General features: G+C 46.9%; 1 protein-coding gene across 7 annotated transcripts in view; it reads left to right on the top strand.

Moving 5' to 3' along the window:
- Positions 1 to 14508, top strand: part of aatkb (apoptosis-associated tyrosine kinase b) — a 397927-nt gene extending 383419 nt beyond the window's left edge. For all 7 annotated transcript variants that reach the window (XM_072483628.1, XM_072483625.1, XM_072483631.1 and 4 more), the window contains 3 exons: positions 5306 to 5468; positions 8677 to 8904; positions 13359 to 14508. In XM_072483628.1, the coding sequence (XP_072339729.1) occupies positions 5306 to 5468; positions 8677 to 8904; positions 13359 to 13387 (420 nt within the window). In that variant the 3' untranslated portion in view covers positions 13388 to 14508. The remainder of the gene's footprint in view (positions 1 to 5305; positions 5469 to 8676; positions 8905 to 13358) is intronic.
- Positions 14509 to 18421: the final 3913 nt, after the last annotated feature.

The following is an 18421-nucleotide window of genomic DNA, read 5'->3' as shown; positions in this document are numbered from 1 at the left end:
AGGAAAACCAGCCTCGGCATTGAAAAGCATCTCCGAGGAAAACTATCCAATCACCACCTGGTTCCGGGCAGAATCACAGCCTTCTGGGCGATTCATTGGCCACCAGCCTCATCAATCAAATCGAGTCAGCACCGATGTCAGCCAATCTGCAGTCACCAACCTAAAACAGCACAGCCTTCTGGAATCTGCTTGTTTGAATTAAAGCCACTTTCCTTAAAGTCGCAGGTCCATTAATCTTCCATGGAGCAAAACTGTAATAGCAAAAAATAAAAGAAAGGGGAAAACAGGAAACAAACAGGGTTTAAACAAGAGGATCCTTACAGTAAGATACTAAATGGAATAAAAAAGGCTAAACCAAAGCACAATTTGGAGATAAACCACAACTTTAAGAAAGGAGACTTGTAGGTATAAAACGCAATACATGCCTGATTCCAAAAGCCACATCATGCAAGCCTTGATTCATGCCTGGTATAGTTTTCTGAGTAAGATTGATTGATTGATTTGATTTATAAGGAAGAAAATCTCACCAATGATTTAACGGTCAGATGGGTGCTGTAATTGAGGGGGGTCCAGCTTTATCTGGAAAGGTGCACTGGATGGGCCAAATGGCTTTTGGCGCTTATCTCCCAGACAGGAGTTGGGATTTCCCATCTATTATTCTTCCCACTCCACATATTCTCAACTGGAATGTTGGATTTTCAGATCTCTGTTGATGAGACTCTGTCTCAGTGTCAGAAGGTTTAAGCCCCAATTCGTGAACACACCATTAGTCAGGTACCGAGAAAGAGCTGATGTTATGTTATTCTTATCCATGTTACAGGGAGCGCACACAACAATAATTGAGGATGATGGAAGTTTCTCCGAATGTCTGAGCCAATGTTTATCCCTTAAAATACAACTCCTAACATATGAACATAAATTCAACAGTTTTGAAACAGTCACAAAACCTGCCTATATCTTCTTCTGTAAAATTGCCAGCCCACACCTGGCCCTCTGCCCCAGGCGTAGAATATGTCCTTCCCTCCTTCCCCAGAGTTGAATCTTCCACACGCAGCAGAAGAGCTTTTTCTGTCCCCTGTGTCAAGTCTCGGTGTTTTCCCGGTGCCGGTGTCTTCCGTCCTGTGGGAAATCAGCGAGCGTTCACAAGACCTCAGAGAAAGCAAAGCAGATCCACTGGGCAACAGGTGAAAGGTGTGATCAGAGGTCGGGAAAGTGGGAATATATGAGCAAAAAGAAATCGCAAGGAATTGAAAAATGTAAAGGCAGTGGTGGTGGGATTGAAAATTTAGTGGTGGAAAGAATCTCTCTTTCATAGAACATGGAACATACAGTGCAGAAGGAGGCCATTCGGCCCATCGGGTCTGCACCGGCTCTTTGGAAAGAGCACCCTACTTAAGCTCCACCCTATCACCGTAACCCAGTAACCCCACCTAACCTTTTTGCACACTAAGGGGTAATTTAGAATGGCCCACCCACCTAACCTGCACATTTTTGGACTGTGGGAGGAAACCGAAGCAACCGGAGGAAACCCACGCAGACACGGGGAGAACGTGCAGACTCCGCACAGACAGTGACCCAGCGGGGAATCGAACCTGGGACCCTGGCGCTGTGAAGCTACAGTGCTATCCACTTGTGCTACTGTGCTGCCCCTCCTGGGATGCCTGTGATGATGTTTTAAGCAGCTTCAATCTCCTTTCTGCTATGGGGCTCTTAAAACTGTTCCCTGTAATATACAGCCTGAGCACAGTCTATCCAGATTTATCGTTACCCCGGTTTCTGTCCTCCTTTTCGCAAAAGGCAAATTCAGTTCACAGTTGTGTATTTGAGTGCTGGACTCTCTCTATCCATCCCATCCGCACCTTCCGTTGTCTTGCCATTGGGTATATAAATACATATTCCTATTGCTTGTTTTTCCCTGGCTGGCTCACACTTCTCCAGATTAAGTTGGTTCTGCCGCCTATCTGTCTGTCTATGTCCTCCTGAATTCTTTCATGGTCCCAAGTCGGGTCTGCTACACCTCCTAGCTTTAGCACATTGGTGAATGGTTTGCATTATGGAGTCAGAATATGATGGTGAAACTAAGTTATATGTTTCTGGGATTCCGCACTTTTCTAGTTCTTACGTACTAAAACTGAGAAACGTACATAGAACATACAGTGCAGAAGGAGGCCATTCGGCCCATCGAGTCTGCACCGACCCACTTAAGCCCTCACTTCCACCCTATCCCCGTAACCCAGTAACCCCACCTAACCTTTTTGGACACTAAGGGGCAATTTATCATGGCCAATCCACCTAACCTGCACGTCTTTGGACTGTGGGAGGAAACCGGAGCACCCGGAGGAAACCCACGCAGACACGGGGAGAACGTGCAGACTCCGCACAGACAGCGACCCAGCGGGGAATCGAACCTGGGACCCTGCCGCTGTGAAGCCACAGTGCTATTCACTTGTGCTACCATGCTGCCCTTACTTCTCAATTACGTGGTATGGTTGTTAAACTCTTACCGCTTAATATGATGGCGTGATAATTTCACTCTTTAAAGCAAGGCAGATCTGAAACAATACCTCCTTTAACATGTGCCACCAGTCAAACACATGTGCATCCTGTCTGAAGCTCCTGTTTAACATACTCATTGACCGCTCCAATGCTTAAGCAAGTTTGCGAAACCATGGTTCTGACTTATTTGCATCTCGAGTCACAACAGTGAAATTTAGCAAAGTCATCTAACTGACATAATTATTAAAGAGTATAAATAATGTATACTATTCAGTCGCAACAATCATGTTACCGTCTTAATTAATCCCGCAGTTTAATTGGTTAAAGGACTCACTTTGCTCCAAGTGTTCAATACTTTGCTCTGAGTAACCTTTTGGCATTTATTGGGATCTACAGAACGGAAATGCTTAATGTCGAAGTTATTACAGGACGGGACGGTGGCGCAGTGGTTAGCACTGCTGTCTCATGGCGGGTTCGATCCCTGCCCTGGGTCACTGTCTGTGTAGTGTTTGCACATTCTCCCCGTGTCTGGTGGGTCTCACCCCCACAACCCAAACACGTGCAGGGTAGGTGGATTGGCCACGTTAATTGCCCCTTAATTGGGAAATTAAAAAATAAATACATTTTTTTAAGTGATTACAGATCTGAATAACCAGGTCCACCTTCCGTATTGACACTCATTTCATTGGCACTTTCCTTATTCAGTAATTGGACCCAGTGACAACACAAAAGCAACAAAATACAAAGGTTGCAACTTACATACAGGCCATTCGGCCCAAACAGGCTGTGCCAGTATTTACCCTGCAACAGGCAAATCGTGCTGATCACATTTACCCATCCTGTCCAGTCCCCCTGTTCCTTCAGCCGCCTCTCTAGTCTAAACCTAAACATTGGTATCATTTCTACCCCAACTACAAACACTAAATTTCCCAGACGCACAACGCCCTATTTAAAGTGGTTTCTCCTGCTCTCGTCAAAATCGCCTGCCTTTAATCTCGGAACCGTGCAACCTCGTTCGTGATCCCTCAGCTATCCAGCACTGTGGCACAGTGGTTAGCACTGCTGCCTCACAGCTCCAGGAACCCGGTTCAATTCCAACCTCGGGTGACTGTCTGTGCGGAGTCTGCACGTTCTCCCCGTGTGTGCGTGGGTTTCTTCCGGGTGCTCCGGTTTCCTCCCACAGTCCATAGATGTGCAGGTTAGGTGGATTGGCCACGCTAAATTGCCCTTTAGTGTCCAAAAGATTTGGTGGTGTCACTGGTGACGGGAATAGGGTGGAGGCATGGGCTTAAGTAGGGTGTTCTTTCCAAGGGCCGGTGCAGATTCGATGGACCGAATGGCCTCCTTCTGCACTGTAAATTCTATGATTCTACGATAAGCAATGTCACTAATACACGTGCAGTCATAAAAGTTCTAACCAGGTTCTGTTTCTTTCCATTTTAACATGGAATAAAAGCTCTTACATTGTGCAATGTTAAAGCGTCGATTTCAATGCAATATTTCATTGCCGATATTTGAAATTAAAACAATCTATTATTTTAAAAATCTTGCATCTCTGTGTGTGTGTGTCTTTAAGGTTGTGTAGTTTATGCCCCGTAATGCTGTAGAAATGTCCCTGAGTACAGAGCCAGAAACCACTGTACCTTCAACCCATCACATCTCTAAGATTCAACTAATCAGATCTCAGAGGCAGTGATCCATTTTCCAGTGGGTTTTTAGTGCTTGGACCCTGAGCTTAGTGGCCAGGGTTTGGTCACCTCCTTGGCAGCATTAGTTTGTCGCTTTTCATGTTGGGAAGCTTGCTTTCACAGGAGGACCATATGGAGATCTCTGTCTCCTTCCTGTGTTGGCACACATTGAACCTCCTGATGTCCACAGGAGAAGACATCCTCCTCAAAGTACACCACCATCTGACAATTAACAAGGCATTCCCCCTGACACTGGGCCTTAAAAAACAGGCTGCATGCATCTGTCCGAAATCCCATAGCCCCTTCTGGGACACACCCACAAATGAACGGCAGCTCTCCCCCCCCCCCAATCTCTCGATGGCGCACCTCTTGGTTCATTTCAAACATCCCCAACTGCAACCTGCTAATTGACCCGAGTGCTCAAGGTTTCACAGGTTTCAACCTTCCACAGAGAGTCCAGACGACCCACAACCACTTGAGGGCAGGCCAGGGAAGATTCGTCCACTTGCTCCACGAGTGTAACATGCGGAACGGCTCAAATTGTAACTATGGCCATCCAAATCCAGACCATCGGCCAGGTGCAGAACATCTGCCCTGAGAACTTCAGTCCTGGTGCCATCACAGCCATTCACACTGGGTCAGCTGAAGCGACTGAATGGATTGTCAACCTCGACATCGAACTATAACTGCTTCACCAGCCATAGAGAATATATACAGGGGCAATATCTTCCATCTGTTATGGCAGCACCATTAGACAGATCATCTGCCTGGCCTCAGTTACAAAACCATCAGAAGACCCCCCCACCTTATGGTTGGCATCCAAACGTTTGACGTAGAACAAGTACACTCACAACAGACCGAAGATTTCCCTGCTGGTAACTCCGCCCTCCGTGCCCCCTGATGTTGTGCCAGCTGCTCTCCGTTCTCCCATTCATCCCCCTCCCACAGCTCTCCACACAGTGCCAACTCCAGCTTTCCCATTCACCCCCCTCCCAGTCCTCTCTCCTGGAGAAAAAGAGGATGTGTGTGTGTGAGGGGGGGGGGGGGGGGGAGTAACGATCACGTCAGACCCCAGCAAATGTATTGAAGTGCCCTCAAATGTGCTTTTTCTTTTATTCCAGGAAAGTCCAACGGGTGAATTAAGTGAGCAGAACATTCCAGAAGTTGACCCAGCCTTTCAACACTATCCTGAACACTTGCAAAGCAGAAGCGCTGGTGTTTCCACGGCAACAGAGAGACAGAGTTCCTCCAACGATTCATCGGATGGAAACTTCCCTGAAGAAAGTAATCTGAATTTCATAAGCAGCTTCCATATTCACAATATGCTGCAGATTGAGAAAAATTCAATTCTGCTTCATGATTGTTAGAAGAATTTTGCAGACATTACGTGCTAGGCACTGTATATAATCTGGGAGGCTGCAGCAAGTATGTACAGCACTATTGTGAATATTAGTGAAAATCTCCTCTGATCATTTTCCAATTGAATCCTAAACACATGTATAATGATGCTCCTTAGATTGATCAGAGAAAGATTTATCTCGTAGTTTCTCCAAGTATCTGTGTTTAAAGTATGTTTACAATTACATCAACATCCTGGGGGTTACCATCGACCAGAAACTGAACTGGACTCACCATATAAATACTGTGGCCACCAGGGCAGGTCAAAGACTGGGAATCCTGCATAAGGAGCACAGCCTCAAAATAAGGGGAAGTAGATTTAGGACTGAGCTTCGGAGGAACTTCTTCACCCAAAGGGTTGTGAATCTATGGAATTCCCTGCCCAGTGAAGCAGCTGAGGCTCCTTCATTAAATGTTTTCAGGATATAGAGAGATAGTTTTTTGAAGAATAAAGGAAAAAAAGGGTTATGGTGTTCGGACGGGAAAGTGGAGCTGAGTCCACAAAAGATCAACCATGATCTCATTGAATGGCGGAGCAGGTTCGCAGGGCCAGGTGGCCTACTCCTGCTCCTAGTTCTTATATTCTTATGAGTAACTCACCTCCTGACCCCCCCAAAGCCTGTCCACCATCTACAAGGCACAAGTCAGGAGTGTAATGGAACACTCTCCACTTGCCTGGATGAGTGCAGCTCCAACAACACTCAAGAAGCTCAACACCAGGACAAAGCAGCCCCATTTGATTGGCATCCCTTCCACAAACATTCACTCCCTCCACCACCAATGCACAGTAGCAGCCGTGTGTACCATCTACAAGATGCACTGCTGGAACTCACCAAGATTCATTAAGCGGCACCTTCCTAACCCAAGACCATTACCATCTAGAAGGACAAGAGCAGCAGATACCTGGGAACCCCACCACCTGGAGGTTCCTCTCCAAGTCACTCGCCATCCTGGGTTGGAACTATATCGCCGTTCCTTCACTGTGACTGGGTCAAAATCCTGGAACTTCTTCCCTAACAGCACTGTGGGTGTACCTACACCTCAGGGACTTCAGCTGTTCAAGAAGGCAGCTGATCACCACCTTCTGAAGGGCGACTAGGGATGGCGACTGGGGATGGGCAATAAAAGCCCACATCCCACAAATTAATAAAAAAGCATAAACGTTCAATTCGCATTCACTCACAGAAACACATCAATTGGCCCTTTCAGTCTAATCCCACTTTCTTGCTCCACTTTAATGCTCCCCTTCTTAGCTAACTTAAAAGTGTGTGTGGCTTTTACTTCAACAATGAGTTGAAAGAATTCTGGTGGAGAATTCTACATTCTGACTACCTTCTTATAGAGGAAATTCTCGCTAAACTCCCGTTTCATTCTCATTGCTATAGCTCCAATCAGTCTGCCAAAGCAAATCTGTCACTCCTGTATCCTAGCCCTTCATAGCCACAAGAATTGCTTATCAGCCTCATGTTCTGAGTTGCAGTGGACAAGCGCCCTAAGTCTACCTTCATAGCAGTAATCATCCACCCCTAGTAGCAGCCTTGTCAGTCAACAGTGCAGTTTGTACATTTCTTTTAAATTCTTACAGTAATGTAACTGCAACTCCAACCAAATCATTACCTTGTACAAGTTCAAAATTTGATTTTATTCTATTCAAGTCACACTGACCTTGTTTGCCTTATTTTGAGCTCGACCAGAGCTCTGCTATTCTTGCTCCAAACAGCACCTGGTCCTGAGCACCCATCGCCCCTCTGCTGGCCACCCCGTATTGACGTCCAGCCTAGCAATGCATCCATTTTTAAATCTTTCCATGGTCCCAGCCCCCATCCCCAGCTCTGCCATCATCCCCAGTCCTCCAACCCACCAGAATCTCTTCCCTCCTCTGAATCTGGCCTCTTGCGCACCCCCAGTTTTTACCCCCCCCCCCCCCCCCCTCCCCCCGAATACCTCAGCTTCTCTCTCTCTTCCTATAAGACGCGTCTTAAAGTCTACTCTTCATCCAAGCTTTAGGTCGCCTGCTATTTTATCTCCATATGTAATTTGGCATCAATTTCTGTTTGGTAACACTCCTGTGAAGTCCCTCGGATGCTTTACTAGATTAAATGTGCTCTCCAAGTGCATGTTTTGTATTATCATCCACATTCCCATATATTCATATATCTCTGTATCAAGGTCTTTCTGATAATCTGCTCCAATTAAAATCTTACCATTTAAGTTAGTTTTTCTTTACTCTTAATTTCGCTTTTTTATAAATTTAGAGTATCCAATTATTATTTTTTCAATAAAGGGGCAATTTAGCGTGGCCAATCCACCTACCCTGCGCATCTTTTGGGTTGCGGGGATGGGACCCACGCAGACACGGGGAGAATGTGCAAACTCCACACCGTCAGTGACCCGGGGCTGGGATCGAATCCAGGTCCTCAGTTCCGTGAGGCAGCAGTGCTAACCACTGCACCAACCTGCCGCCCTCCTTCTGCGGTTCCTAAACAAATTCTATAAGGTATGGTATGGTACCTGGGAGACAACACATCAATTGTGACCCGCGTTCATTATTACTGCAGCATCTGTCCACTCCTTCCGTTGTTAATCCTCTCACTGCGACATATCAGTGCCGTGGTTTACCTGCCGCTGCCCTCTGCTGGACTTTGCCTATGACAGCAAGTGTTCAAGTGTTGAAAATGTGTCTGTCACAGCAGTGTCACCCTGGGTTCCTTTCTTCTGTTAATGCATGGTTAGTTTTCACTTGCGTGATGTGATCCCAGCGTGGAGCCTTTCCCACCAGGAGCATACATGGGAAATGATGGAAGCAAACCATATTGTTCTGTCTAGACTGGAAATCATAGACCGTGCGTCTGATTTGGTGCTGTGCCCTTCCAGGAGGTTCAAGCAGAAATCCTTTCCTTTGTAAAGTTTAATTTTAGAAAGCATAAACTTTCTAAGAAACATAAATATTCAGCCAGTGACAAAAGTTGACCTGATGAATGAGTTGGCTTCGTCAGGTGACTGTAATTATGATTACAAGGTGACTTGCTTTCAGTATAAATAATCAATTATAAGCCTCTATTTACCTTCTCTCTTGTGTTCCCATGTGCATCAGGTGGAGGCTTTGAGTGGGATGATGACTTTCCTTTAGTGTCAGTAAAATCATCCTTAATGACTGAAGGTTCCCCTTTGGTATCTGAAGCTGCTTCCAGCGCTGTTCCCTCAGGGCCAGAGCAAAATCAGGTGCAGAAAACACGATTCTCCCGCTTCACTGTCTCGCCTGCCAGCGTCTCCAGGTTCTCGATTACACATGTATTGGACTCGGAGATCGAGTCAGCTGCAGGTAAGCGAAAGCTCTTTTAATCGGCGTTGCCACAAAGCAGGGTGAGGTTTGTGCAAGGTGAACAACATTGGGTGATTTCAACAATCACGTTCTGAATGAAATCAGCGTTAAGCAGTGTAATTCCGGGCCGCACGGTGGCGCAGTGGTTAGCACTGCTGCCTCACGGCGCTGAGGACCCGGGTTCGATCCCGGCCCCCGGTCACTGTCCGTGTGGAGTTTGCACGTTCTCCCCGTGTTTGCGTTTGTTTCGCTCCCACAACCCAAAGATGTGCAGGCTAGGTGGATTGGCCACACTGAATTGCCCCTTAATTGGAAAAATTGAATTGGGTACTCTAAATTTACAAAAAAAGAAGTGTAATTCTGCGCTGCCATCGTTTTGTTTTGCAATGGTGACTGCATTCCGAATGCAGTCACCAACTGTGATGAAGTGTATCCCTGGAGATGTCATCACGAGTCGTCCCCACACTGCAGCCAACGCGTCGATCCTTGTGTCGTACGGCCTTCCTACGCCAATTGGAAATGAAAAAGACTCATAACCCAATTGGATGATGTTTGACTGTCAACCAAACAGTCCTCATTTTCAGTATTTTTATATATGGTAAAGAGAAATGTCCAAAGACACATTTTTTAAACCGTCTTTTTAATGTCTCAATGATTTTTCTCCATGATCGCAGACAGCAGTGTTGTTGGAGATTGATCTTCAATTCCTGGAGATTCCAGGTCGACCCCGGAGGGTTGGCATCCCTATCTCAATGGTCGTGAAGTGCTTTGAGGAAGCAGTGTATAAATGCATGCTCTGTATTTCTTCATCACAAAATATGTGCCGCGCTGTCCCTATTCGCGAACCTGCTTCATTCACATTCTCCTCCGCAGCCTTCTGATCCGGAATGATCCTGGTTTTGAGTTGATCAAATCTTTCCTTGCTTGGGCAGGAAATCGATTATTGTGGGTGGTCTTGTCCTAGATTCCGAGTGACTCCCAGCCTGTGGGGAGATGGTGGCATGGCGGTGATGTCACTAGGCTTGTCATCCGGAGGCCCCCAGGGTGATGTTCTTCGGGCCAAGGGTTCAGCTGGCAGAGGTTGAATTCAATTAATAATCTGGAATAAAAGGCTAGTTTCAGTGAGGGTGGCCATGAAACCATTGTCGATTGTTGTAAAAATCCTCTGGTTCACTAATGCCCTTCAGGGAAGGAAATCTGCCGTCCTTACCCAGTCTGGCCTACATGTGACTCCAGACCCACAGCAATGTGGTTGACCCTTAACTGACCTCTGAAATGGGCAAGCAAGCCGCACAGTTCAAAGGGCAATTAGAGACAAGGCAAAATGGTGACCTAGCCAGCAACACCCACATGCCATGAAAGAACAAACTATATGATAAGGCTGGCCGTCTGATTTCACTGCATCCCTCTCCTCATTCGAAGATTCACCGATGGCCCCAGCAAATAAACTGACTTCTCCTGCTCCAAAGAATTGACTTTATTCATGGAGCACATCGTATTAGGGATTCACGTCAATGTGAATTCCCATCTCAATCGGTATGAACAGAACTAGATTCTGAAAAAGTACCTTTCATTGTCTAAGGTTGTCCAGTTCAAATCTTCTGCCTTTTGATCATAATTTCCCAACTTTACTAATCTATGAATTTAATCCCTGGGAAGCTATAATTGACTTAACAGTTGATTTTTTTTTTCTCTCTTTTATAAATTTAAAGTACCCAATTCTTTTTATTCCAATTAAGGGACGATTTAGCGTGGCCAATCCACCTACCCTGCACGTCTTTGGGTTGTGGGGGCGAGATCCACTCCGACATGGGGAGAATGTGCAAACTCCACACGGACAGTGACCCAGGACCGGGATCGGACCCGGGTCCGATAGTCCGATAGTCCAATAGCCAATGTTGTTCCTCTGTTTAAGAAGGGTAGCAAGGATAATCCCGGGAACTACAGGCCGGTGAGCCTTACTTCAGTGGTAGGGAAATTACTGGAGAGAATTCTTCGAGACAGGATCTACTCCCATTTGGAAGCAAATGGACGTATTAGTGAGAGGCAGCACGGTTTTGTGAAGGGGAGGTCGTGTCTCACTAACTTGATAGAGTTTTTCGAGGAGGTCACTAAGATGATTGATGCAGGTAGGGCAGTAGATGTTGTCTATATGGACTTCAGTAAGGCCTTTGTCAAGGTCCCTCATGGTAGACTAGTACAAAAGATGAAGTCACACGGGATCAGGGTGAGCTGGCAAGGTGGATACAGAACTGGCTAGGCCATAGAAGGCAGAGAGTAGCAATGGAGGGATGCTTTTCTAATTGGAGGGCTGTGACCAGTGGTGTTCCACAGGGATCAGTGCTGGGACCTTTGCTCTTTGTAGTATATATAAATGATTTGGAGGAAAATGTAACTGGTCTGATTAGTAAGTTTGCAGACGACACAAAGGTTGGTGGAATTGCGGATAGCGATGAGGACTGTCGGAGGATACAGCAGGATTTAGATTGTCTGGAGACTTGGGCGGAGAGATGGCAGATGGAGTTTAATCCGGACAAATGTGAGGTAATGCATTTTGGCAGGTCTAATGCAGGTAGGGAATATACAGTGAATGGTAGAACCCTCAAGAGTATTGAAAGTCAAAGAGATCTAGGAGTACAGGTCCACAGGTCATTGAAAGGGGCAACACAGGTGGAGAAGGTAGTCAAGAAGGCATACGGCATGCTTGCCTTCATTGGCCGGGGCATTGAGTATAAGAATTGGCAAGTCATGTTGCAGCTGTATAGAACCTTAGTTAGGCCACACTTGGAGTATAGTGTTCAATTCTGGTCGCCACACTACCAGAAGGATGTGGAGGCTTTAGAGAGGATGCAGAAGAGATTTACCAGAATGTTGCCTGGTATGGAGGGCATTAGCTATGAGGAGCGGTTGAATAAACTCGGTTTGTTCTCACTGGAACGAAGGAGGTTGAGGGGAGACCTGATAGAGGTATACAAAATTATGAGGGGCATAGACAGAGTGGATAGTCAGAGGCTTTTCCCCAGGGTAGAGGGGTCAATTACTAGGCGGCATAGGTTTAAGGTGAGAGGGGCAAGGTTTAGAGTAGATGCACGAGGCAAGTTTTTTACGCAGAGGGTAGTGGGTGCCTGGAACTCGCTACCGGAGGAGGTAGTGGAAGCAGGGATGATAGGGACATTTAAGGGGCATCTTGACAAATATATGAATAGGATGGGAATAGAAGGATACGGACCCAGGAAGTGTAGAAGATTGTAGTTTAGTCGGGCAGCATGGTCGGCACGGGCTTGGAGGGCCGAAGGGCCTGTTCCTGTGCTGTACATTTCTTTGTTCTTTGTTCTCAGCACCGTGAGGCAGCTGTGCTAACCACTGCGCCACCGTGCCGCCATTAACAGTTGAATTTTTAGCGTGGTTCCATGATCCTCCTCTTGCAGCATAGTCAGGCATCACCAAACAGAGCAGCACGCCTCCATCAGGTTCCGAGGTCAGGGTTCTCTTTACTTCCATTGGCTGACGTGACTGACCCAGGGGAGGTCAGCGTTCCTTGTTCATTAAACTCGGGGGTAAGGTGTAGCTCCTCAGTGAGTGCCTGCAAAAACTCTGCGTGAACAACATGTGTGCCTACGTACCTGCCTGCCCTGTCCCATGTGTTGATGTCCATTTTCATAAGCTCTGCACGTGTGGGGCCTTCCAGATTGCTAAAAGGTGAAAATGGGCCATTCTAACCATTGACACACATGTTACAAACTCAGGCAAGTGTACACATTGTCAATCCATGGTCATTTTTAAGAGGAAAATGGGACTCCTCCGCTACTTCTCCGCTAAGCCTGACCAATACTTATCCATTAACTGAAAACAGATGACCTGGGCATTATCACCTTGGCTGTTTGTGTTGTGCACAAATTGACTGCTGTGTTTCCTACATTGCAACAGTGACTGGAGCTGATTGTAAAACACTTTTTAAAAAATATATGTTTATTCAAGGTTTTCAATACATTTTTACAAAACGCTCCAAAAAGGAAAGAAAATATACATAAGAAAAATAAAAAGGGGGGGCCTTACGCCATCCCCTCCAACAACTTAAACTACTAAACATTAAACTATCTAACAAATTAAGAACAAAAATGGGGCAAACGCCCCTTACAGTAATAAAAACAAGCCAGAAACCTCCCCCCCCCCACCCCCTTCTCCCCCCTGAGCTGCTGCTGCTGCTGACCTCCACCTAACATTCCGCGAGAAAGTCTAGGAACGGTTGCCACCGCCTGGAGAACCCCTGCACAGACCCTCACAAGGCAAACTTTATCCTCTCCAGCTTGATGAACCCTGCCATGTCATTGATCCAAGCTTCCACGCTCGGGGGTTTCGTACCCTTCCACATTGGTAGGATCCTCTTCCAGGGATTGTAAAACACTTTGGGACAATCCCATTACTAATACGTCTTTTTCCTGAATTCTTTCCAGGCAGTATTGAGGAGGATGAAAGGGAATGACTCACACCTGGGCCAGGGCTGGAATTTTATTTTATTTTTTGAAAAAAAAAAGCAAATGGACAAGATCCGACAGAAAAAGAATCGCAAATGAATGTTTCGCTCGATGACTTTAATTTCTTTGGATTGTTGGACAATTTGATTGCGAGTTTTGGCTGCTAGCGCAAATGGGCGCACTGTTACAACACCTGTGGTGGTTGGAGTTGCTGTGCAATTCAGAAAGTCTCCTCCGTGTAGTTTGGGCACTCTTCCCTATCCAGCCGATCTGTGCTTCATCAGGATTCCAGGGATTTCATTGCAAGCAAACGTGATGTCCACTTCAACTCTGGCGCCCAAAGCCACGGGGCAGATTTCCACCGAAGGGGAAGATTTATCTTACGGAGAAGACCACACATGTGGCAAGCTTACCAGGGTGAGAAATGTCTCCCATGCAGAACAACTGTGAAGGTTTACTGAAAATAGACACTGTAGACTGTTTGGGCTCCATTTGTAACGAACCACATTTTGCAAAATAAGGCCACCTGCTTATAATTCTCATCTGCTCGGGTATCTGACGAGATGGGCTTGGAAGAAGCTGCTCACTAACCTGTCTCTGCCCACATCACACAGTACAAATGTCGTACCATTGAACATGCCTCACAGTATTCAGTCCACAGTATTTAGTGTTTCCGCCATTGCGCGTTTGATATTGAATAGTGTAGAAAATCAGTTAAACTGCAATCTCTATACTATTTTTGTAAAACCATTCAGACTACTGATGAATATATTGTAAATGTTGCCAAAGAGATGTAAAAATTGTGCAGCTCCTAGCTACATTAGTTGCTACCTGTATGGCTTTAAGCTATTGTGTCATAGTACAGATTTTAAAAAAGGAGACGCTGAGTATGTAGCAGTTTTTTGTCTCCCTCATCAAGCTATACAGACGCAACATTTATTATACTTAAAAAAAAAAATGACCAGTTGCATGATGTCAGTGAGCAGGGCTGTCTTTTAAGTGTTACAGCTGTTAGTACTTTGTATAAATGATCAATATGGATCAATTACTGCTCTTCAATGTTTATTTCCATTTAGCTAGCAGCATGTGGTTTAAATTGCCAGACTAATAAACTTTTTACAATATCTTACATCTGTTTTTTTGTTTCCTGCCTAGCTCTTTCTCTGCTGGTCAGCTGACAAGGATGTATCTCGTATTCCCTTGGCTCCCTTAACGTAATGATGTCCCTTTGTCATTCTGCCTGATTACAACATGACACAGGTGTAATTTAACCTTCCCCCCCCCATCCACACACACCACCCACACACACCCACACCCACCCACACACACACTGTACAACTTTGGGATTTCCACAGAAATGTGGAGAGAAAAAAGGACGTTGAACCCAAGGCATTGGTCAGAATCCTGTGTAATAACGAAACAGAATTTGACTGACTCAGTCACCATATGCAATGGTCTCCAGTTACTGCGTACAGTAGCCCCTTTGCACATTGCAGGAAATGCCCTTGCTGAGGCAGAAAGAAAATCGGCAGAATTTCAGATTACGACCTATAAAACATTGGTTTAAAAATAAATCGGGAATCCTGCATGAACAGAAACGAAATTTGATTTATTCAGCCCTTGTGAGGCAGTGCCCCAAGACACATCAACCAGTGACTAGCCTTCTCATCGTACTCATACTCGGCACCCCTAACCCTACGAAGCTGACCCACCACCTTTCTCCTCGTCAGTCGGTTGGACCGCCCCAGCAGTTCCTTCCTCTCCACCAAAGGCTCCCTGGACGGGGCTGTCGAATATCTGCGATCTACCTCCACAAGACCCTCCAGCAACCTCCGCCTCTCCTCCCTATCTGCTTTATCCCTGCGGGGCTGAAACAAATTCACCTCCCCCGGACCACCGCCTTCAATGCCTCCCCGAAAATACGGCTGAAGAGACCTCTCCGTTCTAATTAAATTCCACATAATCCTTTATGGCCAATCGCACCTTATCACAAAACCCTTGATCCGCCAATAACGCCGAATCGAATCTCCCGGTCTCTGTGCCCGCCCCACCTCAAACCTCACATCTACCTAATGGTGATGGTCCAAAATGACTATGCCCCCACCACCCCGCCAGCACCTCCTTCCCCGTCACAAAGAGGTCTGTTCGGGAATATACCTGATGAACCTGGGAGAAGAAGGAATATGCCCTCTCTCCTGGGTGCCTAAACCTCCACAGATCAACCCCTCCCCTCTGTTCCATAAACACCCCTAACTCCCTTGCCATCCCTGTCCTGTCCTTCAACTTGGACCTCGACCTGTCCACCCTAGGGTCCAGCACACAGTTAAAATCACCCCCCATAATTTACTTATGGGAGTCCCAATGTGGAATGGACACAAACAGTTTACTAATAAAATCCACGTCGTCCCAATTTGGTGCATACACATTGACCAGAGTCCCCGCCAGCACCCCACACACCATTCCAAACATACTCCCCGGGCCTCACACCTCCCTCAGCAATACAAATATCACCTTTTTATTAAACAGGACCGCAACCCCCCCTTTACTTTGAGTCAAACCCTGAGTGGAACATTTGCCCAATACCCACCCCTCCTCAATCACATCTGGCCCTTTGCCCGTAACTGCGTTTCCTGCAGGAAAACCACATCTGCCTTTGGACTTTTTAAATGCGCAAATACCCTTGACCTTGCAACCGGACTGTTTAGCCCTCGGATATTCCAAGTTACCAACCTCCCCCTCTACTAAGGTCCACCATCATCCCCTAATCTACAATCCACCCAACTATCTGCGCTCCAACACACTTCAGCCCAAACAAAATGGCCACACATCCATCTTCCTCTAACTTGGTAAACAACTGCGCCACCAACCCAACCCCCCCCATTATCCCTCCCCCACACCATCCCCCCCCCAAACCCCACCCACTCTGTTTGCCCACCACAGCCCCCACGTTGCTTCCGTTTCCTAGTATATCTCGCTAGCATGGCAGCTCCTACCGGGAGACCCAAACAAAGGACCTCACCTGAACCACCCATCTCACCCATCCCCCCACCCTACTTACTCCGTCCAATCCCCTCTTCAATCCATCATGCCACCCACCACACTGCACAAAAGGAATTCAATTCTCAGCCCCACCTCCCCAAACCTACCCATATCCCCATCCTATCAAAGTAGCCAAAGTTGGACAAACCAACAGCCCATCAGCACAAGAAATCTCACATAAACAACATCACACATACCAACAAAAATCAATAACATATTACAGATGCAATAAAATATACACCTGACAAATCGTGAAACAAACAAAACGCCCCAGCCCTGACCCTCCCCCAGCCGAACCTTGCTCCGGTAGAGCACCGCCTTGGCCTTGTTGAATCCCGCCCACCTCTTGGCCAGGTGGGCCCCAATGTCCTGATATATCCAGGCCCGATTCCCCTCCCAGTCCGACTTGCCTTGACCAACCTCAGAATCCTGTCTTTGTCTTGTAATCACAGCCCAGGGCGGCTCCTCGGGGGTCCCGATCCACTTGGGGGCCCTCTCAAATACCTTCGCATCCACCAACTTCTCAAACATCTTCATAACACAGCTGGTAGCACTCGTTCCCTCCACTCACTCCAGCAGACCTACTATGCCCAAATTCCACTACCTGAACTGATTTTCCTGGCTGTCAACCCTTGCCTGCAGCACCTTGCATTTCCCCTTGCATCGGTATCTCCGCCTCCAACGATATAATTCGGTCACTGTCTGAGATCGTCTTCTCCGCTTCTTTTATCATCACTCCCTGTGCCTCCAGGCCCTTCTCCACTCGATACAAAGACCTGTGAAGAGGTGCTACTGCACCCTCAATCGCTCTCAACCAATCTTCCTGCATCGCCTTTCACTGTTGCCAAAGCTCATCTTTAGTGAAGCTCATAAGCTGCTCCATCTGCAATGTGGCCATTGACAACGACTGTAGCCACCTAAAATGGCTGATTCCCGATTAATTTGGCCAAACCCCGATGTAAAATGGCGAACTGAAAAGGCTGATGGGAAAATCAGCCAACAGGACTCAAACGGACAGCTGCAGACAGAACAGAGTATTCGGCTCTGGGGAAGTCGGCCCAGACCGATACCTGCAACCATTAGCAGCACATCAACCCAGACATCTGCAGTTTAATCGGCTATCCCCGGGAACAATTGCAACAAATTAGCAATTGAAAGCCGATCCAGACCTCTCGGCGCCAGCAGTGGCCGAGACAAAGAAAGGTGAACGACCACCCCCCGATCAAGGAATCGCCCCATTATTGGAGCATATCGAACCCAGTGATTGGGAACAAGTCCAATCACTTGGGACCAGGGTCAAGGTCCGCCCCGAGAGGCGGGAAGCCCCTGGAAACTACAAAAATAGGGGCCAAGTTCAGATCGACCCTTCTTCTCCTACTCGCAACCTTCGAGTCCCTTCGACGAAAGAACAAGTAAGTCTTACTCCAGCGATCGCTACCAGATAGGTGTTCCAGACTATCGACCCGTACCAGCCTTTTTTGAATCCCGCAGGCCAGACCCAATTCGATAAGCCATTCGTTTCCCTGGCCTGGTGGGCCATCACCAAAGTTAAGTATTGGCCTTTAGTGGTAGGTAATAGTCTAGAAGTAGGATTATTGTATAAGTATTGATTGCTGTATATAATAAATGATCGTTGATTTAACATTTACTAAGCGGTGTGCTGCATTATTAATCATTACTTGAGCTTGAACCACGTGGCGGTATCAGAAAGATACCTGGCGACTCGTGAGCAAAGGTGACAGAATTAGAGCTAATAAAACTAAGGCTAATAAGAGCAACACGACCCATCCCCCTCTGCCATCTTTCCCGATACTGTTGCCCCACGAGGCTCCTCCAACTCCTGAGTTAGGGCTCGCACCGACTTCTGCTGGTACCCCGTCGTCATTCCACACTGGAGGAAAATCTGCCACCCACCTCTCTCCTCACAATGTGTCACCAAAAATTACCCATCGAATGGGCAGAAAGTTCCAAAACCAACATCTCCAAGCAGGAGCCACCTGAGT

The sequence above is a fragment of the Scyliorhinus torazame genome, chromosome 18 (genome assembly GCF_047496885.1).
Source record: "Scyliorhinus torazame isolate Kashiwa2021f chromosome 18, sScyTor2.1, whole genome shotgun sequence".
Classification (NCBI taxonomy): domain Eukaryota; kingdom Metazoa; phylum Chordata; class Chondrichthyes; order Carcharhiniformes; family Scyliorhinidae; genus Scyliorhinus; species Scyliorhinus torazame.
Note: the sequence above shows the minus strand (reverse complement) of the source record. Positions and strands in the feature narration are given on the sequence as shown.